This window comes from Leucoraja erinacea, chromosome 5 (assembly GCF_028641065.1).
Source record: "Leucoraja erinacea ecotype New England chromosome 5, Leri_hhj_1, whole genome shotgun sequence".
Taxonomy (NCBI): domain Eukaryota; kingdom Metazoa; phylum Chordata; class Chondrichthyes; order Rajiformes; family Rajidae; genus Leucoraja; species Leucoraja erinaceus.
Genome location: NC_073381.1, coordinates 20,395,587 through 20,420,361, shown reverse-complemented (window position 1 = coordinate 20,420,361; position 24,775 = coordinate 20,395,587). Strand labels below are relative to the sequence as shown.

At 41.7% G+C, this 24,775-nt stretch overlaps 2 protein-coding genes across 4 annotated transcripts in view; one reads left to right on the top strand and one right to left on the bottom strand.

Moving 5' to 3' along the window:
- Nucleotides 1-24,348, top strand: LOC129697015 (proenkephalin-A-A-like). Of its 2 annotated transcripts, XM_055635206.1 has the most exons (4): nt 1-593; nt 10,236-10,290; nt 15,768-15,910; nt 20,707-24,348. In XM_055635206.1, exons 3-4 carry the CDS (start codon nt 15,788-15,790, stop codon nt 21,271-21,273), a joined length of 690 nt encoding a protein of 229 aa, XP_055491181.1. In that variant the 5' UTR covers nt 1-593; nt 10,236-10,290; nt 15,768-15,787; the 3' UTR covers nt 21,274-24,348. The 2 variants fall into 2 exon arrangements, with proteins under 2 accessions (XP_055491181.1, XP_055491182.1); XM_055635207.1 differs by lacking the exon at nt 1-593 and having other exon boundaries at nt 10,150-10,290.
- The window catches only part of fbxo16 (F-box protein 16), a 44,025-nt gene continuing 40,276 nt past the window's right edge, over nt 21,027-24,775 (bottom strand). Inside the window, exon 10 of one of the 2 annotated variants that reach the window (XM_055635203.1) lies at nt 21,027-21,165. Coding sequence is in view for 1 of the 2 variants with exons in the window: in XM_055635205.1 (XP_055491180.1) it covers nt 21,137-21,165 (29 nt within the window). In the remaining variant the exon portion in view is untranslated. The remainder of the gene's footprint in view (nt 21,166-24,775) is intronic. The other variant, XM_055635205.1, reaches the window with a different exon arrangement.

The window sequence follows — 24,775 nt, the reverse complement described above, 5'->3', positions numbered from 1 at the left end:
AATGTTTGCGGACTGGTGACTGGGGGACGTGTTTGTTATTGAGTGAATGTTGGGGATTGGTGAGAGTAAGTGATGTGAGAATGAGACTGAGTGAGGTGCGAGGACTAGTAACTTGAGTGAGGTGTTAGTGACTAAGTCAACGTTGAGGACTGGTGACTGGGTGATGTACTATCTATGTGATAGACTGTCTCTCCAGGGTCAGTGACCAAGTTCTTCTCAGTTGACATGACTGTGCTTGAGTGGTTCGAGTGCTGACTGAGAAAGTCAGGAGTCATAAAACGAGTGACTCTCCGAAGTCGGTGACCGTGAGTCAGGGGCGAGTGACTGAGTAATGTTCTGATACCGAATGAATGAGGGTTTCTCGAAGCTATTAAAATGCCGCTGTTCCTGGAAGGTTGCACTTTGCCTTCTGAGTGATCTGCCTGATATAGTCAGGGGATATCAGGAGGGAGTGAGATATATGGGCAGTGCTAAATCACACAACCTGCTTGTGGATTGAGGCGTCGGGGCAACTTGCTGTGTGTTAGTGTTGCGAGAGAGAAACAGAGAGGAGCGGACCCGTCAACAGGTACCCGTTGCTATTTGAGCTTCAGGTAGGCGATTTACTCACAATTCTCCATCTGACGCCGGTCCCTGGCTCACTTTTTTGTTTAATAACCGCTGCTCGCGTTATGCCTTTCTCTATCCTCCCAGCTCGTTCTAACTTCCCTCTGCTAATTCTCATCGCCGTTTCCATTCTCGTTCCCTTCTCCCCTTTAACTTGCTCTCGTTTCATAGATTCTCAAGTAAATAAATATATTCTCGCGGTAAGGACATGTCTGGTTAATTGGAACCGTTCCGACTGTTTTGTTTATTTTTTCCCCAATTTTCCTTCTCCACTAATCCTTTACTTCACCACTATTTCATTTTTTTTTTAAAAAGACAAACACAAATAATTTTAAAATAAATACTTTTCTCTCCCATTGTCGCCGGTCCCCGTTTTAATTTCCCATCTCATCCGCGGGTTTTCCACTTTTGTTCCCGCTCGTGTCCCCTTTCTCTCGGTTCCTGGTCGTTTCGATTTCCGGACGTGTTTGGCCAGGTACAATGTGTTGCCAACCCGCGCCACTTTCTTGCGGGGACCCAGGGAAGAGAGTCGGCGAGGGAGAGGGAGAGGGAAGGAAGGAGCTACCGGCCAGGGTCAAGGACCAAGCGGGGCATGGGCTGGGCTGTCGTGTCCGGAACAAATGAACATGACCGGGGGCAAGGAGGGAGTGCAACCACAGTATCAAGATACACAGAGACAGAGAAAATAGGTGCAGGAGTAGGCCATTCGGCCCTTCGAGCCAGCACCGCCATTCAATATGATCATGGCTGATCATCCAAAATCTGTACCCCGTTCCTGTTTTGTCCCCCCATATCCCTTGATTCCGTTAGCCCTAAGATCTAAATCTAACTCTCTCTTGAAAACACCCAGTGAATTGTCATCCACTGCCTTCTGTGGCAGAGAATTCCACACTCCACGATGGTTCTCTGCTTCGCTGATAGCTGTAGAACACATCGAAAGAAGGCGATGCGGAAGTTAGCTAAGTTAGCCAAGCACATCCTGCTATCTCTCGCCACCCTGGCTGGGGTTGCAGGTTAGACGAGAGACTACAGAGGCTGCAGAACACAAGGTGCTGGAGCAATTCAGGCAGCATCTCTGACAGGGGTCTGAAGAAGGACCGCGACCCGGAACGTCGCCTTAACCAAGTTCTCCGGAGTTGCTGCCTGACCCAGTAAATTACTCCAGCACTTTATGTTCCAGTGTGTGTGTGTGGATATGCATTATGTGCTTTAGAGTGCGCCCAGATTTCTGAATGTGCGTGTGGAGGCATCGTCTGCTCTGGGGACCGGGAGCCTCATAGCTGGTCGCGATGTTCTGTACGTGTGCGAGGCGGGGTGTGTGCTTGTTTATGTGTGTTAGGACGGACTTTCGTTTCATTCAACCTTCCCGCAGCGGCAGCGCCCGTGGAATAGTGCACCTTGGATGACACACTTCGCAGGGACATCCGCGCTGGTCAGTGAGGCAAGGAGATAGATAGAGAGATAGAGAGATAGAGAGGGAGAGGGAGAGAGAGAACGAGTGAAAAATAGAATGCACAATGAAGTTTAACTAATCAAAATTGGATAACAATATGAAATACAATACCAAAAGGACGAGGAAAAAGTAGAAAACTGATTCCTGAGCTGCAATTACTGTAAATCCAATTCGTTTTCATTTGTACAATTAAACATCGACGTTTTTCACACAAAGGCTGTTGATGCAAGTCATCGGTTGATGGCTGGAAGCTTCAGAATGACAGATATTTTTACGCGAGTATTGGTCTAAATTATTGGATTTCTATGATAAAGGAACTGAGGATGAAGTTGCAGGCGGTGAGCATAAGAACGAGAGATTCAGATGTACAGTAGTTTCAGAAGCCAAAAAAGCAAAGACCAGGAACCAGAGTATTCTTTCCTTTTGTGACCCTCGTTCGTGCAATTAACATTTCAACAAATTGCCATGATTTGGTTGGTTTTGAAGTATTTGAAGTGCAAGTTGATGGATATTTTACTTACAGAAAGATGCATATATATTGATAAAATGAGTAGGAAGGAACTGTAGATGCTGGTTTAAACCAAAGATAGACACAAAATGCTGGAGTAACAGCGGGTCAGGCAGCTTCTGTGGACCAAAGGAATAAGTGACGTTTCGTTTGAGACCCTTCGTCAGAGTCAGGGAAAGGAAAACGAGAGATACCGACGGCGATATAGTGAGATATAGAACAAATGAATGAAGTGAATGCAAAAAGTATTGATGAAGAGGGAAGGTAGAGCCCACAATGCAAATCCAACAATGGACATTGTGGACTTTCATGAACATCCTTCCTTTTTGTGGATATTTCATTTATTGTCCCATATCACCATCTATATTTCCCTTTCCCCTGACTCTCATTCTGAAGAAGGGTCTTCCATAGAAACATAGAAAATAGGTGCAGGAGTTGGCCATTCAGCCCTTCGAGCCTGCACCACCATTCAATATGATCATGGCTGATCGTCCAACTCAGTATCCCGTACCCGCCTTCTCTCCATACCCCCTGATACCTTTAGCCACAAGGGCCACATCTAACTCCCTCTTAAATATAGCCAATGAACTGGCCTCAACTACCTTCTGTGGCAGAGAGTTCCAGAGATTCACCACTCTCTGTGTAAAAAATGTTTTTCTCATCTCGGTCCTAAAGGACTTCCCCTTTATCCTTACTCTGTGACCCCTTGTCCTGGACTTCCCCAACATCGGGAACAATCTTCCTGCATCTAGCCTGTCCAACCCCTTAAGAATTTTGTAAGTTTCTAAAAGATACCCCCTCAATCTTCTAAATTCTAGCGAGTACAAGCCGAGTCTATCCAGTCTTTCTTCATATGAAAGCCCTGACATCCCAGGAATCAGTCTGGTGAACCTTCTCTGTACTCCCTCTATGGCGAGAATGTCTTTCCTCAGATTTGGAGACCAAAACTGTACGCAATGATGTTTCGGGTCTTGACCCAAAACATCACCTATTTCTTATCTCCAGAGATGGTGCCCGCCCTGCTGAGTTAAACAAGTTGAAAACTGATTGACTCAATGTGAAAAAGTGCATCCTTATCAATTCCTGAATAACCAATTTCTAATTTTAAGATTATGCTTCCTTGTTTTGATCATGCTGCCAGAGAACATCCTGTCTCTAAATCAATCCCGGTGAACCTTTTATGGTTTAACTAAATGCATGTCTAATCCATAAAACCACGAGACACACATTCCTTCTCTTCAGAGATGCTGCCTGTCCCACCGAGTTACTCCAGCTTTTTGTGTCTATCTTTGGTTTAAACCAGCATCTGCAGTTTCTTCTTACACATTTCAACACAGGCGAATGGCAAAATGTGGAGTGTGGGCAGATGGATGGCATTGGGGAAGAAATATGGATTTGCATTTCTCTGATGCTTTTAACTACCTCCAGACCTGGTAAAGCACTTTACAGTTAGTCATTACTGTAATTACACAGCTGTAATTTGCTTCGGCCAATTTGTCCACTGCAAGCTCCCATGAACAGTGAATAGATAATCGACCAGGTAATCTGCTTTGTAATGATGGTGACTGAGAGAAATATCGACTGAGATATCTGGGATAATTTGCCTGCACTTCTTCAAAATAATGCTTTAGAATAGTACAGCACGGGAACAGGCTCTTTGGCACACAATGACTCTCAACCCCCTTATGCCAGGAATTGATCCATGTCCCTCCATTTCCTGCATATTCATGTGCCTATCTAAAGCCTCGTAAATGCCACTATTGTATCTGCCTCGACCACCACCCCTTGCAGTATGTTCTGGGCAGCCACCACCTCTATGTAAAGGACTTGCCCCACACATCTCCTTTAAACTTTGCCCCTCTGACCGTAAGGCTGTGTTCTCTAGTGTTTGACATTTCTATGCCAAGAGAAAGGTTCTGGCTGTCTACCCTATTTATGACTCTCTAAATTTTACATATTTCTGACAGGTCCCCCCCCCCCCCCCCCCCCCCCCCCCCCCCCCCCCCAGCCTCTGAAGCTCCAGAGAAAACAATATCAGTTTGTCCAACTTCTCCTTATAACTGATACAAACACCCTCTAATCCAGACAGCATCCTGGTAAATCTCTTCAGCACCCTCTTTTAATGCTTTCATATTCTTCCTGTTATGAGACAATCATAATTGCACACAATACTCCAAATGTGACCAGGACCCCAAGAGTCATATAACCATATAACAATTACAGCACGGAAAACAGGCCATCTCGGCCCTACAAGTACGTGCCGAACACTTATTTTCCCCTAGTCCCATCTACCTGCACGCAGACCATAACCCTCCATTCCTTTCCCGTCCGTATACTTATCCAATTTATTTTTAAAAGATAAAATCGAACCTGCCTCCACCACTTCCACTGGAAACTCATTCCACACAGCTACCACTCTCTGAGTAAAGAGGTTCCCCCTCATGTTACCCCTAAACTTGTGTCCCTTAATTCTCATGTCCTCTTGTTTGAATTGTCCCTACTCTCAGTGGGAAAAGCTTATCCACGTCAACTCTGTCTATCCCTCTCATCATTTTAAAGACCTCTATCAAGTCCCCCCTTAACCTTCTGCGCTCCAAAGAATAAAGACCTAACTTGTTCAACCTTTCGCTGTAACTTAGTTGCTGAAACCCAGGCAGCATTCTAGTAAATCTCCTCTGTACTCTCTCTATTTTGTTGACAGCCTTCCTATAATTAGGCAACCAAAATTGTACACCATAGTCCTCTGTACATTAACAATGTTAAGTGTCCTGACATTTAACTGTACACTTTCCTCTTACATTTGACCTCCCAAAGCGCTACACCTTACACTTGTTTGCATCAAACTCCATCTGCCTTTTCACCATCCATATTTGTAACTGATCTACATCCTGCTGTATTCTTTTGACAGCCTTCTGTATCACTCTCTGTATCGCCACCAAATTTTACATTGCCTTCAAGCCTATTAACCAACGCATCTGCACTTTTATCCATGTCATTTTTATATATCATGAACTTTGTATATATCATTTTTATATATCAGGACTCATCCCTTCACAAATGGTCACAGACCTCCAGCAAAATAACACCCTTTCTCCCCTACCTTCTGTCTGATTTGGAGCAGCCCGTTCTGATCCCAAACCACCACATCTCCATGGATCCCATGCATCTTAATCTTCTGGATCAGACTATCATGAAGGACCTTGTCAAATGCCTTACTAAAGTCCAAGCAGACAACATTCACTGTCCTACCCTCATCAATCACCTCCTCAAAAACCCACGTTTATAAGACATGACCTGCCGTCGACAATGTTGTGGGATTATTTATATCTGCTTGAGAGTGTGGATGGAGCCTCAGCTTAATGTCTCAGCCCAAAGCCAGCACCTCCAATATGACAATGCTCCTCCACATTGCATCAGAGCATACATTTGTGTGCTTAAGTCATTGTGTAGCACTTAAACCTATAGGCTTCTGACTCAGAAGCATTGCACTACTAACTGAGCCTGAGCAGATAACACATCCACCAGGGATCCTATTGATCCCAAGTCTCCAATGTTATTGATTGCAGCTCGCCAGTTATTATGGCTTGGGGAGCAAGGGAAAATAAATGGCAAGGTCCCAACAGGGAACATATTTTTGCAAGTGAATCTAGTGCCTCGTGCAAACAGATGGCACATAGCAAGTGGAGCAGTTTTTAAGGGTGTAGTTATTAATATTGCTACATTAGTTACTTGAATAACTATCCAGTTGTCAACTAATAACAATTTAAAATATTGTGGACTGCTGAGAATGGCCTCTGCTCCATCGATTTGGATTTTTGCCAACAGTCTTATATCGGAAATGTCCTTCAGGAATGGAAGTCTTTTTATTTTATGCAAAGACTGCAGCTATTACCAACAATGTGTGGCAGGCACTTTACCCTTTCATTGGGGGTAACACTGTCTTTTCCCAAGTGGTATTGAGAATAAAACAGAAAGTTTAGCATTGTTCTTAACATGAAATGAATTGTCTAGTGATTCACAGAAGCATTAAGTAGCAACGGCATTGATGGAAACGTGTGTTTAGATCAGTTGGAGGTTCCTCAGAATGTAAAATATATACTGCGCCCCCAGACACTGCACTCTATTAGGGCAGACTCCTGCAATGAAACACTATATTAGGACATGATGAAACAGCTCCAACCTCAGGCAGTGCGACCTATTTTCTCAAACCTGAGATATTTAGTTTTAGCACAATATCTATTGTGCCATATCTTGTTACTTCTCGTTTTCCAAAAAAAAAAGTGATTGAGCATAATAAAGATCAAAGGTGAGATCCATAGAGTTACTGAGTTGGACCACTCTTGGCCAACCAGGTCCATGTCTTTGTCAGGGTGAGGCTAAACGCAAATTGGAGGACCAGCATCTCATATTTCACTTGGGCAGCTTACAGCCGAGTGGTATGAATATTGATATACTCACTTTCACGTAGCCCCAGCATTCGCTCTCTCTCTATCCCACCCCCACCCAAGTCGCACTAGCTTCTTGTTTTCACCCTGCAAACAGCTAAAAATGGCCTGTTTCCTTTATCATCGTTACTTTTTTGCATATAACCATATAACATATAACCATATAACAATTACAGCACGGAAACAGGCCATCTCGGCCCTACAAGTCCATGCCGAATATCTTTATTTATTGTTCTTTATCTCTCCACATCATCGTCTATATCTCTTGCTTCCCTGATCTCTAACCAGTCTGAAGAAGTGTCTCGACCCAAAACCTCACCCATTCCTTCTCTCCAGAGACGCTGCCTGTCCCGCTGTTACTCCAGCTTTTTGTGTCTATCTTTGGCTTAAACCAGCATCTGTAGTTCCTTCCAACACCAAACCTTTTACCCATCTACATTAATCCCATTTAGTTCTTATTCTTCAATGCCTTGCCTATTTAAGTGCCTATTTCAATGTCTCTTAAACGTTGCAAATGTACCTGCTGATATATGGAAGGAAGTTCCATATATCAGCAGTCTCTGTATAAACAAAAAAAATCTTTAAAACTCTTTCCTCTTGCTTTTAATCTATGCCCTATTTTTTTTATACACTTACCACCCTATCTATGCCTTTTATAATTTTGTATGCTTCTATCAGGTCACTGCTCCGCTTTCTTCACCACAGGGAAAACAATCTCAGCCTCACCAATCTTTCACCTCCTATATCCTGGTAAATGTCCAGCACAACTCCATCCTTCATATAGTGTTGTGATCAGAAATGCACACAATACTTCAATTGCAGGTCTAACCAGTGTTTTGTAAAGTTGCAACATACTCTGTGCCCAACCTATAAATCCAGCATACTTGTTCTCCATCGTGTCTACTTGTATTTTCAATTTCAGTAAACAATGGAGTTGAACTCCAAGCTCCCTCTGCTCATCAACATCCTCAACACCCTACATAACATCCAGATGCTGTGCTCAAAGAATGCCACACTATCAGAGGAGTCATTATTAAATAAGATGCGAAGTTGAGATTGTCTCCTTTTTAAATCAAATAAACAGCTGGAGGTTATTATACGTTGACTAATATTCATCCTTTAGCGCTTGCCTGCTGCACTTCCCTACCATGCAGAGTGGCACAAACTGGCAGAGCTATTCCCTTGCACACTCCAGACCTGGGTTCGATCCTGATCTTGGATGCTGTCTGAGTGGAGTCTGCATGTTCTCCCTGTGACTGCCTGAATTTCTTCCAGGTGCTCTGATTTCCTCCCCCAAGACAAGTAGGTTTGCAGGTTCATTGGCTGCTGTAAATTAACCCAAGTGTATGGGCAGTGGGATCACATGGAACTAGGTGTGAACTGGTGATCAATGATCTCTGTGGAATCAATGGGCAGACAAGCTGCTTCCATATTGTATCTCTAAATTAAACTATAATAATGATAATAATAAGACTGACTGCTATCCAAGTGTTCTTATTTGGCTATAATATAAATGGTAATTATTGTGATCTTATAAAACTCTGCTATTAAAATCACCTCCAGAGAAAAGTGTGACATTTTTAGGGTATTGAACAATTGTTAATAGTTGTGTTTTCATCAACTTCAATTGATTTTGGTTAATTCCAAGTTGAGAAGGGTATAAAACAGCATGAGTTGTTGAAACAAACTTAATCACCAGGAACGGTGTTAGGAATTCCACAGTAAATCGTGCACTGACATCCTGATTTCCATTGTGTAATAACAGAGAACGGTAATAAATCTTCATCAGTACTACTTCATGATCCAGGCCAGTGTTTCAATTGCTCCGTGCAAGTTTCAGCTTGAATGCCCGTACCTCTTATCATTTGATGTCAATTCTCATTCTAGAGAGCTTAATGTATTCTTCATATCTGCGTTCCAGATCAGTGCTTTATTTATTCTATATCTATATTGCAGTTATTAAAACCCGGATATTACATGTAATCGTGCCAATCTTGACTTTGAAGCACTGCAATTTCTGAGACAGAACATTTTTGTATTCATGTTCGACTCCTGAGACGTTCTCATAAAAGCCTAGGCTGACACTATACTGCTGCACTGAGAGGGCTCTGCTCTATCTGAGACACCATTTTTCAAATGAGATATAAAATTGAAGCCTTGACTGCTCCCACAGCTGGCGTTAAGTATTTCATGGTATTACTGTGTTTCCAAAAGGCCCAGTAGATTCAGAATTTTTGTTGCATTAGTTATCCGGTCATTATGGTATTGCTCTTTGTGGAACCACTGTGGACAAAACAACTGCCTTGTACAACTGTGGAGACTCTTCAAAGGTACTGTTAATTCTGGCCAAATTTTAGATGCCAGGACACTAACATTGAGTAAATCGCTGCTGGGCCATTTTGGTCAATTTAAATGTGCCTTCTGCAGAAATGTGACAAGCTGTAGAATGGTGCCAGCTTGTCTAGAGCCCAGATAAAAGTTGCAGGGAAAGTCTGGGACATCTGCAGATTCGTACAATTAGGTGTAAATTGCATGAAATGGATTGGGTGAATGCAAACCAGACATACATTGTAAATATTGTTACAAAGCTTTACTTTGCTAATTGATGATTGGTCAACCTGTTGAGCCTTGGAGGAACTGTCTGAATCTCAGGGCACATGTTGCTATGTTTGCTTCCTTTTAGAAGTTTCTTTCAAATATAATGTATATAAGATTATATTATTGTGTTAGGGAACTGTCAATTATGTACTGTTATAATTAATATGTGTGATTGGTTTGTAGGGGTTGCCTCCCCCCCAAGTAATGTCACACCCTTAGTTTGGAGGGGTATAAGAGGGTGTGTAATTCTTTGAGGTGTGTCGGTTGATTGTGACTTCTGTTCTGTTTGAATGAGATATTGTTGTCTTGCGTGGGTGGATCAGTAGCCGCCCCTTCAGTTTGTTCTTCAATAAAGTAAGGTTTTGGAACCAGAGTTTGACTTAGGCTTTGACTAAACCGGACTAAGGGGGTAAATCTAGATACCGGAATTTACAGTACTTCACTAATAAGAAGCACAAGGAATATCCTAAAGTTACAAAATATGTTTTATACAGGCTGGTCTTTCTTCACCTTTCTTTCTATTATTTGTCATATCTAAAATCTCTATGTTGTTAGTTATTTGCATCATTCCTTCTGTAAGTCATAGAAAGATAGTAGTTTTATTGTACCTGTATTTGTGTTTCAGATTTGGAAACATCAGACTATTCTTGGATTTACACCTTTGTGTCAGACATAGAAAGGTAAGCTTTATACATTGAATATAAGTTTTAAATTCTTGAACGCTCTGGGTCATATTTACTTTATTTAAATACTTTGACTATATTAACCTCAATGTTTTATTCACAATATATGTAACATTTGAAGGATTATTATTCGATTTTTCTCCATCTGTGCACTTCATTCTATCTAGTGTTCTATTTGTTTAATATCTCAGAGAGTCATACAGCATTGAATAAAGCCTTTCGACTTAACTGGTCTATGCAGACCAAGATGCCCCATATAAGCTAGTCCCACTTACCTGCCTTTGGCCCATATCCCTCTAAACGTTGCCTAATCATGTACCTGTCCATATGTATTTTAAATGTTGGTATTGTACTTGCCTTAACCGCTTCCTCTGGCAGTGAATTCTGTGTGAAAAAATTACCTTCAAGTTCCTGTGAAATCTTTCCCCTCTCAACTTAAATCTATGACCTCTAGTTGTTCATCATCCTACCCTGGGAAAAGGGTGTGGTATTAACCTGTCTCATTTGTACAAAGTTCATTGCTTTATTTATTTCACACCTGCTCAGGGTCCACAGCCCCTTCCTCACCTGGCAAACCAGGTGGGGGAGACGGTTTAGTCGCCGACCATGGTACCCGTGGCGGTGGGAACTCCCCCCGACCTGACCCCGACAGAGAAAATACAATGTTTTGTTTCATTTCTGTCTCAGTTGTGAGGTTCAGAATTTTGTTTGTAGTGGAAATGAAATTCATCAGCCTGTACATGAGAACATATGATTAGAGAAAGTTGTTTTTATTATTCTATATTCTGCCTCAGCTACAGAAAGTAAAATGACTTATTTTTCTACATTACTTTCATTTAAAGTAGGCTCAATTTGCTTTCAAATGTGTTTCAGTTTAAAAAAAGTAATTTTTAAAATTTGTTTAATATCTGTATTTTAGTTACAGGATGCTTGATGCTTATACGTCCTAGCTCTGAGAATTAGTTAAATAAATCTTATGGTTTGATTTGTTCTATATATGTATTGTTGTGGCAGATTTGTATATCATTCAAGAGATTACTCCCTCTAGCCACTTAAGAGACTACATGGCTTCAGGAGAATGTTGTAATATACATGTGAGCTCTCCGTGAGACTTTCAGAGCTTCTTAACAGATAAATCTTCATAACACACTCTTTTAATCAATAATTTCTTTATTGTTGAAGAAAAACAATAAGATATAGATGAGGCTCGCACCAGGGTCTCTTCCATACCCCGTAACACTGCTCTCTCTCCCCATCCCCGCACTCACAACAAGGGCAGAGTCCCCCTAGTCCTCACCTTTCACCCCACCAGCCGTCACATACAACAAATAATCCTACGTCATTTTTGCCACCTCCAACGTGACCCCACCACCCGCCACATGTTCCCATCTCCCCCCTCTGTCTGCCTTCCACAAAGACTGCTCCCTCCGCAACTCCCTTGTCAATTCTTCCCTTTCCTCCCGTAGCACCCCCTCCTCGGGCACTTTCTGTTGCAACCGCAAGAAATGCAACACCTGTCCCTTTATCTCCCCCCTCGACTCCATTCAAGGACCCAAGCAGTCGTTCCAGGTGCGACAGAGGTTCACCTGTATCTCCTCCAACCTCATCTACTGCATCTGCTGCTCTAGATGTCAGCTGATCTACATCGGTGAGACCAAGCGGAGATTGGGCGATCGTTTCGCCGAACACCTCCGCTCGGTCCGCAAGAACCTACCTGACCTCCCGGTGGCTCAGCACTTCAACTCCCCCTCCCACTCCGAATCCGACCTCTCTGTCCTGGGTCTCCTCCAGAGCGAGCAACACCGGAAATTGGAGGAACAGCACCTTATATTCCGCTTGGGGAGTCTGCATCCTGCGGGCATGAACGTTGAATTCTCCCAATTTTGTTAGCCCTTGCTGTCTCCTCCCCTTCCTTAGCCCTCGAGCTGTCTCCTCCCATCCCCCAGCCCTAGGGCTCCTCCTCCTCCTTTTTCCTTCCTTCTCCCCGCCACCTCCTATGTCTGAAGAAGGGTTTCGGCACGAAACGTTACCTATTTCCTTCGCTCCATAGATACTGCTGCACCCGCTGAGTTTCTCCAGCTTTTTTGTGTACCTAAGATATTCATCCAACCTTCTTCTCTGACTCGTACACTTTAATCTTCGTCAAACTCCTGCATATCGCTTTTAAACATTAGAAAACTCCTCGTGTCTTGGCAAAACTCTACATGGTCGAAGGGTGTTCCTTCTGCCATGCAGCTCCGAGCTAATCTAAAACTAAGCTTCTGCGCAAGAAACCCAGCACCAACTTGACTACGTAATAAATCCCACCCACATAATTACGGACAGACTAAAATTTAAAGACAACGTCACAATTAATGACACACAAAATAAGACGAATGGCCACTATATGTATTATTTGTAGAAACCAGATTTTTTTATTTGTTCCATCATTTCCCCACCCATGGAATACTCACTATTTTAGTTGTTACATATCTGTATTTTTGTTTTGGAAGCTCCATGTTTTATTCACTTTAGATAGACACAAAATGCTCAGCGGGACAGGCAGCATCTCCAGAGAAAAGGAATAGGTAATGTTTTGAGTTGAACCCTTCTTCAGACTGAGAGTCAGGGGAGAGGGAAACTAGAGGTGTGAAAAGTTACAGAACAAATCAGAGCCGGCACCAATGATCCACTCTTGGCTGTGGAGGAGATGATAACAAGGGATACAAACAGTGAATCCAGCAGGATGACTGGGGTAGAGGAGAGACAGAGAGAAAGGGCATGCAAGGGTTACTTGAAATTAGAGAAATCAATATTCATACCACTGCTACTCAAGCTGCTCAAGCAAAATTGGGGTGTGGCCCCCATTCTGAGTGAAGGAGGTCTGTTAGAAAGGTCCGGGAAATAGAATTTAGAATAGTTTCTTTATTGTGTAACATGAACCCCATTTTAAAATGGCAGCCAGTCAGGAGGTCCTGTTCTAAAAGCTAACGGTCATACAAGGTAAAATATTAAAAGGGAAGGGAGTTAATCAAAACAAAGTTTAAACCCATGGCTGCTTTCACAGTGTATGGAGTTTGTACTATTCTGTCCGGAGTTTGTACGTTCTCCCTGACTGCGTGGGTTTTCTCCATGTGCTTCGGTTTCATCCCACACTTCAAAGACGTACAGGTTTGGAGGTTAATTGGCCTCTGTATTATGTCCTTAGTGTGCTGGATAGAACTACCGTATGGGTGATTGTTGGCATTTCATAATTGGTCTAAATCAGAGAGAGAGAGCTTTGATATTTCTTCATTCTTATGTTTCAGAAATGGAAAAAATAGTACTTGGTTTAAAAATAATACATTCTGCCTTAATTTAGTATTTTGAACATTACAAAAAATGTGCCTCCATAGGAGTGTTGTCAGGCATGAGTTAACACTGAAACATGACTTTGGTTCAATATCACGTCTTTGTTGTCACGTCTACCTTATGTACAATAAAATTCCTTTCTCTGCACACAGTTCAGTGACAGTATAAGAGTGTAAGATGGTAGAACATGCTGAGTCAGTACACAAGAATGACCACATTTAAGGCACCATCCTGTGCCTTTTAAGTCCAAAATTTAAAAAAAAACTAATATTAAGAGTCTCTTGAGTGGGATGATTGAGGTTAGAAAGGCAAGTGCAAATAAGTGGTTTATTTGTTTTATTTATTTTACCTTATTTTCATGTTTTTAATGAATTGCTAGTCATGTATTTAACTAAACTTTATTTTCAAATAATGATCATTATTCAAACTTAGTTGGACTGATTTTAAATGTCTGAATATCACGCAATTTTAAAAACAGTTCAAAGGCCTTTGACAGTGGCGAGGAGTCAATGTAGAGTTGCAAAAGTTAAGCCATAGAGAAAGTGTGGAGGTGGAGACCATTCACAGTGTGACCCATTAAACACTAGCCATTTCTGGCTTGTGATTGCAAACACCTTAATCTGCCATTCACTTACATTCTGAGCTCTGCCATTACTGAGAATGATGGTTCCTGGGGCCTCTTCCTCTTGTTTGCTGTTTAATTGTCCACCAGTTCATGATTGGTAGGACTGCAATGGTTTAATCTGATCCAATGGCTGTTGTGATCCTTAGCTCTGCCAATAGCATTCTCCTTATGATGTTGAGTTGAAGCTTCACTTTTAGTGTGCAAGGTGCTATTTAATCTGCTGTCCAAAACTGATTGAACCAGTAATGGACCCTGGCACGATGGCAATAGCAGAAGGGGACAGATGTTGAATTATGAGTTTGTAGACAAATAATGGAACACAATTCTGCTGATGACCCATTAGGCTCGAAAGATGTCCAGTTTTGAGCAGCTAGGTCTGTCATAAACCTCAAGAGAGTCTATTTGCTATTTACAATATATATATATATAGGATGTGAAATGGAACAACGATATTCGTACTTGCTGCTGCTTTACAGTCACATTAGACACAAGAACAACAACATAAATGTACAATAAATGATCAGTATTCTTGGTCAACCACACCACAATATTGCAAAAACCAAAGTTAGTAGAGCAACCAATAGTAGTGCTAAATCCATAGTAATTTGGTGCTAAAGTAGAGCTGTGGTTAAGATTGTGCAAAATGGTTCACGATCCTGACAACTGATACAATAAGCTGTTCTTGAACCTGGAGATAACGGTTCTCATGCTCCTGTTCCTTTGTCTCGATAGTAACAGCGAGAAGAAAAGATGGTTACGGTGGTATGGGTCTTTGATAATATTATCTGCTTTCTTGTGGCAGCGCTTCTTTAGAAATCAGTATCCCTGATGGACCGGCCAATGTCCACCACTTTCTGCAGTCTCCTTTATTCTTGAGTGCTTGAATGACCAAATCTGTTCTATTTGGCATGGAAAGAACACTTTGGTGGTCCACATGGCATTTTCAAGTGAGCAAAAGCTGGGCATAATCTAGATAATGTTATTATCTAGATTCATAACATTAGATGTGATTAATCTGGACAATATACTATCTAGATTAGTAGAAAATCTACTAATATCACAAAGTAGATTGGGGAGATTGGTGAGAACCCTGACTGGTAGTCATGACCAATGGTGCTTCTGCGGAGTCTATCTCGGGGAAGGAAATTAAAGTCCTCCACCTATATTAGATTCTAAGTGCTTGATACTCTCAACAGTCCTTCCAACTGTTTTTCAACATAGAGAAACACAGATTTATCAGTGGATGGAGGTGGTAAACTTGCTTGTGTTTCTTTTCATGCTGTGAGACATGAAGTCAAAGTTTAATTCCATAGAGCCACTCTGACATGAATGCATACCAATGCAGCACCACTACTGTATGAGATTACCATAGGTGGCCAAGTAGCTTGGTTGTGCCTTTGTCAGGAACTGTGCTAAGTCAATACTGGTGGCTGTCGAATATTTTTGAAAGTGTGCAGAGATTGCTCAATGAAGCTGAGACTTAAAATGAATGTTAAATGCTTTTTTTTTTCTCTTGCAGGCCACCCCACGTGAATCAAAATGAAGACCTCTCTATTGTCCCTGGCAGTGCTCTTCCACCTGATTTACTGCAGTCAGGGAGACTGTAAGGCTGAGTGCCTTACCTGCAACAACTTGCAGCAGCATGAACAGTTCGGTATACTGGTGAGTTTCACATTCCCATCTCCATTTCTTCCTTCTGACTTTCTGCTTTCCTCAGGACGTGTAGGAACCCTTTCCCCTCATGGCGTGACTTAGTCTGGGATCCATTCTGCAAAGGTGGAGGGAGGGGGTGGATGTGGATAAACTATTTCCATATGGTTGCGTCTAGAACAAAGAAATCTAAATGTAAGAAAGTGCCCAATAAGTACAAAAGTAAATTTAGGATGTTTTTTACATCCAGAGAGTGGTGAGAACCTGAACATGTTAAAGTGGAAAGCAATTAATCAGTTACATATGGCACGGTGTTTGCAATATGGGGGTGCAACCACATTTTAGAATTAAGCTTAGAGGGAAATGTAACAGCTGATCTGTGTGAAGAAAGATGATGGATGACAAATCATTCTCTTTGAAATGGAGTGACAAGAATTGCCAGGATGTCAGCAACAGTCTCCTGCTGCTCTAGAAATTGAGCTATAAGTTATTGACTATTACTTAAGAGGATTAGCAAGCCTTTGTGGTTTTAACCCTTTGTCAGCATTGCAAGTTATGCTCCCTTGGCAATGAATGGCGAGGTCTGCTTGGAATTTGTTTGTTCCTGAAATGGGACGTGAACCCACTCAGAATACGTTTTAGCAATGTTACTCTTCAATGAATCCCAATCCATGGTATAGCAAGATTACAATTCATAATCGGGAGGGTTGCAGCTCTGTTTGGTTTGCATTTCAGCAACATACTGATGGAACTTTGCAGGGATTCCTTTAACCTGCTGAGGAAGAAGTCAATTGGGTCCTTCCTGATTTTGGAAAGTGGCGAACAGGTAGACACCATAATTCATCCCCAGTCCCCCCCCCCCACACACACACACACACACACACTCACTCTTCCATTAATTCCCAACCCTCTATTCACCACACCTAAATTAATCATCTGTGCAAAGCAACAGAAATTCTCTGGGTGATAAGGGAAAAATAAAACCTGGCAACATTTCTCTCTTCCCACTCAAGCATTCAACAGCAGTCCAGGGAGAATTGGGCAACCCCCCATTGCTATCTATCACCCCGCATTGAATACTGGATTCTTTGTTCCTCAGTGCACAGACATGGGGCAGAAGAAGGTGGAAGGGTGTCTTTCTGAATGAAGGTCTGTGGCCAGTCAGGTTCTGCAAGGATCAGAGCTGGGTCTCTGTTGTTTACAATATATATAAATGGTTTGCAAGAAAATGTGGGTGGGCTGTTTAGAAAAGTTGCAGATGGAACGAAAATTGGCGGAGCTGCGAGTAACGAGGAATGTTGTCAAAGGATAGAGCAAGATATAGGTCAATAATGAGGTGCAATGGACATGATCTTCACTGTGCAACAAAGCAAGAAAATATGGGAGCAGCGCAGTCTTTTCTTTTGAATAGATATCATGAAGAAACTGTGAAAATAGAACAGAATCCTTACACGAAGCAGGGTGTGAGGAAGTGTCATGGTAAGGGTGAGTGGTTGTGGGCTTGTGAAGAATATTGGTTGCTCACCTATAGCTTGAGATTGATCAAGAGAAGTGAAGAAAGCGATGGGTAGAGTCAGATATGGACGACATGAAAGTGCAGAGTATAAAGTGACAGCAAAGGTAAAGAAGCTTTTGAATTCTGTCAGAGCAGGAAGCAGCTCAAATGCAATTGTCAACAGAACTGGAAAAAGAGGTGGGGGGAGGGATTTGTGTGGAACTAAAACATTTACTACACAAAAAGACATTCATAGCTTAGTCCTAAAGCTATACCTTGATTTGAAGAAAGTGAGTGAAGTTAAAGGAGAAATGACTCGGTGTAAGAACACAGTCCGCAGAGTGAATGAAGGTGGTGATGGAAGGGGAACAGGTGGGGCATCTGTTCAAGTACGATGTGAAGGGCCCTCAGGCACAAGCTAGAGTATTTCCCTCTCTCTGGTGGCACCGTAATTGCATCATCTTGAACATCACTCTCACGCAGACATTCCCTTTGTTCTTTTCACTTTCTTCCTTCGCTGCAACTTAAAACATGTTTGTTTTCTCATTATTCGTGTTTTGTGGAAGGATCATTGACTTGAAACATAGAAACATAGAAATTAGGTGCAGGAGTAGGCCATTTGGCCCTTCGAGCCTGCACCGCCATTCAATATGATCATGGCTGATCATCCAACTCAGTATCCCGTACCTGCCTTCTCTCCATACCCCTTGATCCCCTTAGCCAGAAGGGCCACATCTAACTCCCTCTTAAAAAGGCAAACATTACCTCCACTTCTTTTCTGTAAGGAACTGCAGATTAAGGAACTGGTTTAAACCGAAGATAGACACAAAAAGCTGGAATAACTCAGCGGGACATTTCTTTGTTCATGGATGCTGTGTATAATCTAGATTTTCAGTTCTTGTTTTAAGTTTCCAGACGATACAATTTTTGCTTTTTAGTTGTGAACCAAAGCTTTTGCTGCAGTTGTGTTTTCTCCCTTGTGTTACAGATGCAGTGAACCAGCACCGCTGTTATCTCTAATCAATATTAGTTGTACATTTAATTAATTTAGGTTTCATGTAATTAATTCACAGGCTATTTTGTTAATTAACAACCAAAAGGATGAGCTCCATTCCCTCGGCATCAAAGTCCTACTGTAATTTTCACACTTCACATCTGTTTTTACAACATACTCGGTGAACATTGCAATCTGTGATTGTAATCTTTACCTTAGGTGAAACCTTGTACTGGAATACATTCTAATGACACTCAAGTTACAAGTGAGCAATCGGTTTCCAGCTCACAGGGATGACCCCTTGTCAGATAAGCACTTACAACAATCGACCTGAAACATTATCTCTGTTTCTCCCTCCACAGGAGCTGAGTATTTCCAGTATTTTCATTTTTTTAACCAGATATCCAGGATGATTTTTGTTCTGCCTCTTTCCATTACAACTGATGGACTGTTGAGGACATAGATGATCAAATCTTCAGCAAAGATACAAACTGCTGGCGGAACTCAGCAGGTTAGGCAGCATCTGTGGAGGGAAATGGTTAATGTTTCGGGTCAGAACCCTACTTCAGAATTGGAGTAGCGGGTAGATGGAAGTGAGGGGGAGTGTTGGGGCAAGAGCTGGCAAGTGAGAGATGAAGGTGGGGTTGATTGGCCGATGAGTCGGGTGGGGGAGGGAAGTTAGTGATAGTCACAAAGGCTGGAGAAGACAAAGGTTGTAGGTGGTGCAATCGAATAAGAAAGGAAAGTGAGGAATGAAATGTACAAGGGTTGAGGGATGGTAGTTGGATGGCAACAGCTGGGGATGGGAATTAAAGGGCCAGAGGTGTTGGAGGTGGTTGATGAGCAGCAGCAGCAGGGGGTAGAAGAGGGTAACGGAACTGGTTGATTGGAGGTCGGGGGGAGTTGAAGAAGTGCATGAGTGGACATGAGCCTCCTCTACCTTAGTGAGATAAAGCGTAGACAAGGCAATCGCTTCATCGAATGCTTGTTCTCAGTTCGCCAGAACTAGCTGGAGCTCCCAGTTTCTGGACACTTTACTTCCTGTCCCAGTTTAAGGATAAGGGGGAAATCTTGTAGGACCGAGATGAGAAAAACATTCTTCACACAGAGAGTGGTGAATCTCTGGAATTCTCTGCCACAGAAGGTAGTTGAGGCCAGTTCATTGGTTATATTTAAGAGGGAGTTAGATGTGGCCCTTGTGGCTAAAGGGGGTATGGAGAGAAGGCAGGTACGGGATACTGAGTTGGATGATCAGCCATGATCATATTGAATGGCGGTGCAGGCTCGGAGGGCCGAATGGCCTACTCCTGCACCTATTTCCTATGTTTCTATGTCCCAAAGCCAGATGTCTTGTCTGTCCTCAGCTTACTCCATTGCCAGAGTGAGGTCACATGTAGACTGGAAGAAGAGCCCCTCATACTAGTGAAGTAACCAACAAGCCAACACATGAACATTGAATTCTCCAATTTCGGGGAAACTCACATGCATTTTTCTTTCCATTCAATATGATTATGGTTGACTTGTTCCAATCTTCTGAGCTAGTTTCCCATAATAATTTCCTGATCTTTCAAAAAAGTATCTAATCCTTTCCCCGTTGATCTTGCACCTATTTCCATCTGTGGTAGAGAATTGTAGAGATTCAGCACCTCGGTTATAAGTTATAAATGACTGCTCTCTATTCTAGGAACGGTTTCCTTGTTCAAATCCCCCATGCAAGTGGGAACATCTTGACATTTACCCTGTTCTGCCAATTTATTCTCTAAAAGATTACATGCTGGAATCCAGTTGGAGCTTTCAAGACTGAATTGGATTGTTTTGGGTGGAGAGAATTCAGCTATTATCTAACTGAATGTGAAAACAGACCTGAAGGATCAAAAGACCTGCTTCTTTTAACATTGATAGAGGCACTTTATCTTATCTCCATCCAAATTCTATCCACTCAAAACAATCCAATTCAGTCTTGAAAGCTCCAATAAGTACAGTAATTTATTTTCAATATTGTAATATTTACAGAAAAATAGGTCCCATCAAATCCTTAGTATGCATAGTGAGAGTGCTGGAGTAACTCAGTTGATCAGGCAGCATCTATGGAGGGAATGGGTAGATGATGTTTTGGGTCAGAATCCTTCTGACTTAAGCAAAAGTTGGACATTGTGATCATGATTCAGACTGCCCACTATCTAACTGAATAGAGTCAAAGTCCCAAGGAGCTGATTCATATTAATTTACGCAGATTGATAAAATAAATGATTTAATGAAGTTATAGTGAGCTATGTCCTGCCCTCCCCCCTCAATAAACAACCTGCCTTTTTGTTTTAGGCCTGCAGTCTGGAGTGTGAAGGGAAAATTCCATCTTCTGCCATTTGGAAAAACTGTCGACAAATCATCTCTGTATCTCCATTGTTATCTCTGAAAATTAGTTCATCTCAAGCCAGGAACCTGCCTTTTGGTGTTGCTAGGATCTTTGGCACCATTGACTCGGGAAATACTCATGCCTTTCTGCAGGATGTGAAGAATGTGATGCCCATTGGGAGCACCGAAGACCTTGATGATGTAACTGAGGCCACATTTGAGGTGATCAACAGTCCACAAGATACAGAAATGCCTTCAGCCAAGAGGTCCTATGATTTCCAAGCAGAGCCACTGGCCTCCAAGCCAAATGAAAGGTCCATGAAGAGGTATCACGATGGCATCAACGCTGTGGAAGACAAGAAAAGTTTCCAGAAGAGATATGGTGGTTTCATGGGCGTCAGGAAATCAGCCAGGAACTGGAGCAATCTGATCAGACAGAGAAATCAGAAAAGATATAGTAAATTTCTTAGGCAATATCTTGGGTTGACAACACGTTCCACTAATGACAGTTTACCAGACAATTTGGCTGCTTAATTGTAAGAATGTGATGTTTGATGGAGCTAATGCTTAGGTTAGTTTACAGGGAAGTCAGCCTTAGCTCTAGCCTGTCCTTACTGGGTTTGATACTGACACACTTAACTTGGGAACAAAAATATAGTCTACCACTCGCAGCAGTCCCTGAAGGTTCAATTGCTTCAAAAGGAAAATTAAAAATTTGAAATGAATATTATTTTTTGTTTATTTAAAGAACTATCACAATCTAAAAAGGTTTTGAGCAGGGCATTGAACCAGATTGGTGGGTGGAAGGTGCATGAAATGAAACGGTAGCAAACTCAAATACATTAACTCACCATTGATTGGACCTATCAGTGATAAAATACTCCACAAAATATTGACCTTTTGGACCTTCAACGCTGCTGCTCTGGAAACATCAGACATTTAACATTGAACTGGATACACATTTGATGGAGTTCATAGAACCACACAAGTACAGTTAGTTCTATGTAAGAGTTATCCAATTATATCCTTTACGACAAATCAGCAAAGATTGTGTTCCTGATTCATATTGGTTAAAAATCTTCCTCTCATAATATACACTAAAATGGTCATTTATTGCAGTTCTGTTATGAGCATCAGTGATAAATAATATCTTTATCGCCACAATCCCATTCTATCTTTTGATCCAATTTCCCTGCTCTCTTCTTCTATATGGACACTTGTTTGAGGTAGAGTTTCAGCTGGTTTCCTCAATTTTCTATACCTTGGGTGAAAGATTAGATGAAGCCCTCTCCCACACCCTAACTATAAAGGTGATATAAAGGCTGCTTTCGTAGACTGCTGTTAAAGTCACAGAAGGTCAGATGTATACCCCACATTCCCTCCAATACACGTCTTTACAAAATAAGTTTATTTGCTTTTGATCCTTCACTATTTCATGAATCAATTGATCAGAGCTCCATGTTCTGGAGAAAGACACAAAATGTTGGAGTAACTCAGTGGGGCAGGCAGCACCTCTGCAGGTCAAGGAGTCAAGACACTTTTTTACACTGAAGAAGGGTCACAAACCAAAACGTCACCTATTCCTTTTCTCCAGAGATGCTGCCTGACCTGCTGCGTTACTCCAGCATTTTGTGTCTATCTTCGGTGTAAACCAGTGTATGTAGTTCCTACTTACACGTATCCATGTTGTGGAAGTCACAGAAACCATTCAAGGAACAAGTTTCACAATAACAAAGGTAGTTAATAATAACCCTCCTCATGTTAGCAGGTCACATGAGAACAAAACCAGCTTTTGCAGTAATTTTACTGGACCATGGGCTATGGTAACTTTTAGTCTGGCCTGCTGAAAGGGAAGCTTGCATATTCCACTGCGCCTCATGCACCAAGGCATGTGCAGAGTAGACAAGCTCTTCCACCACATTCTCCTGCTGTTATAAAGACGTGAGATTGTGGAGGATGAGTTGCAGAGAGCTTCATGCAGTAGAAAGAAGTAAAAACAGAAAGATAATGGCGATGGTCTTGAGGATTATGCAGAAGGCCTGGGGATATCAGGCTCATGATAGCCCGGGGAGTGGGATGCTGTAAAGATCTGCAGCAATTGGAAGGGGGGGTGATCAGTAAAATGCAAAGTGAAAGGCATCACCCACTAGGAAGATGCATTCTTCAATCTGAAACAAAACTCACAAGCAAAATTGCGTGGGCATCCTTGAAACAGGCAGATGTTGGAATACCATTAGACATTATATTAAAATACCCATTAATGACCTGCCCAGTCAAATGATTTCACTATTTTGCAGTCTCCCACTTTTCCTTTCCCTCCTCTACTAACTCATCCATTAATAGAATCAAAACATTTTAAAGCTTGAATGTTTTTGAGTTAGAGACTCCAGGAGTGTCTCGGAGAGCAGACATTGGCTGCATCCTCTCTATTCTAGCTGTAGTCACTGGGACCATAAAACCATTAAAAAAATATGGGTCAAAGAAGTCTATAAAACCCATTCCTTCACACACTCCACTCAACCAATTTAACAACTGAATTGCTTTTACTTTGCAATGTAGAAAATTATCCCAAAGAACCTTGCAGCTTTTCACTTAAAACAAAAACACGTGGCAACGTTTTCTGGAGCAGATTAGTGTTCCATAAATGGTCATGGATTCTTCCTAATGCACAAAAGCAATCAAACAATAGTAACATAACAATAATGTTAACAGCCATACTAATATTAACTCAATGCACAGCTCCAACTGGTTATATCCCATGGGTGATCTTTGAATAATTAGAGATAATAATGGCAACAATCTCACCCCAAGAATTGAAAAGATTAGTCCATTCATTCTAAATATGTGGTTGACTGAAGCCTCTTTTCTAAAGTTACAACTGTGTAATTGCTCCCAGATGAAAACAAGCTGACCACTTGCTTGCAATCTGTAATTTATGTTTTGATGCTATCAAATTAATTGGTATATTTAAAATACTAGAGCAAAACAAGTTAATGTTCTTGTTTTTGCATTGTAGTGGGTGAGATATACACCAAGACACATTACACCTTGTTCTGTGACTTTCAACAGTGAAGGCTGACTTCCCTTTTAATAGTGCGTTTAGTTTAGCTACCGCATGCTACGTGATCAGCAAAATTGTTTCTTGAACTGCTTTTTTTTGATTATGCAGTCATAATAGCCTGTAATTTTGGATCTGATTAAAAAACAGATGCATTCTTGGTTCAGCCAGCTTGCCTGCCTGCCTGCCTGCAATTTCTTAACATTGAGCATGACCAATAAAGAGAAACTGGTTTCACTGTCACAACAGCAAAATATTTGTAATGTTGTTTGTACGTTTGACAACAATTTTCAACGTTATAAAGTGTACATAGGAAACTATGAATAAATTAGTTTACTATTTCCTTAGTCTCGGTGTTGCAGGCAGATAATGGTTTATCCGGATTTCCTCCTGTGCATTCGTTGTCTCATGTTTTCAATCGATTGGCCGACTTCAATTGAGAGTAAAACCCTGCCTCAGATATCCTGAACTCTCACTGCCAGAATTGCTTGTGCGGCATTTGTACAATTCCCTTGCTTTGCTTTAGCAAAGACCTCAAATAAATCCCATAGTCTTCTTCTGACATTACTCACCCTCGAGATATATTGAGTCGCAATTGTATAACATTATTTAAACACCACAGTTTCAAATTTAAAGATGTTTCACCCACCCGAAGGGATAAAAGGCCACCCACTACTGCACGGCACTGAATATTTTTTTGTCAATTCATTTCTAACAGAAAGTAACTTCTGGATGCAGGTGAGGATGGCTGTTGACCTCTTCAATCCCAGCATCCATCAATAATCCATTATTCGTAATAGTTTTAAATCACTGATTTATAAAACTCGCCTAAGACGGAAATATTCCCTCTTCCAGTCACTTACGTAATATAAACCGATATGAAGATTGAGATTGTAATGATGTCGTAATTGTTAATGTTTAATGTCATCACACTATTAATGGGACAGTAGCCTCAGGATTTTCAAGCTAAACTATGCC

What these genes read in the sequence shown, in the direction of transcription:
- LOC129697015 (XM_055635206.1), top strand. Translation starts at nt 15,788, where the DNA reads ATGAAGACCTCTCTATTGTCCCTGGCAGTGCTCTTCCACCTGATTTAC. An exon ending in ATGAACAGTTCGGTATACTG is followed by an intron (nt 15,911 to 20,706) that starts GTGAGTTTCACA and finishes TTTTTGTTTTAG; the next exon opens with GCCTGCAGTCTGGAGTGTGA.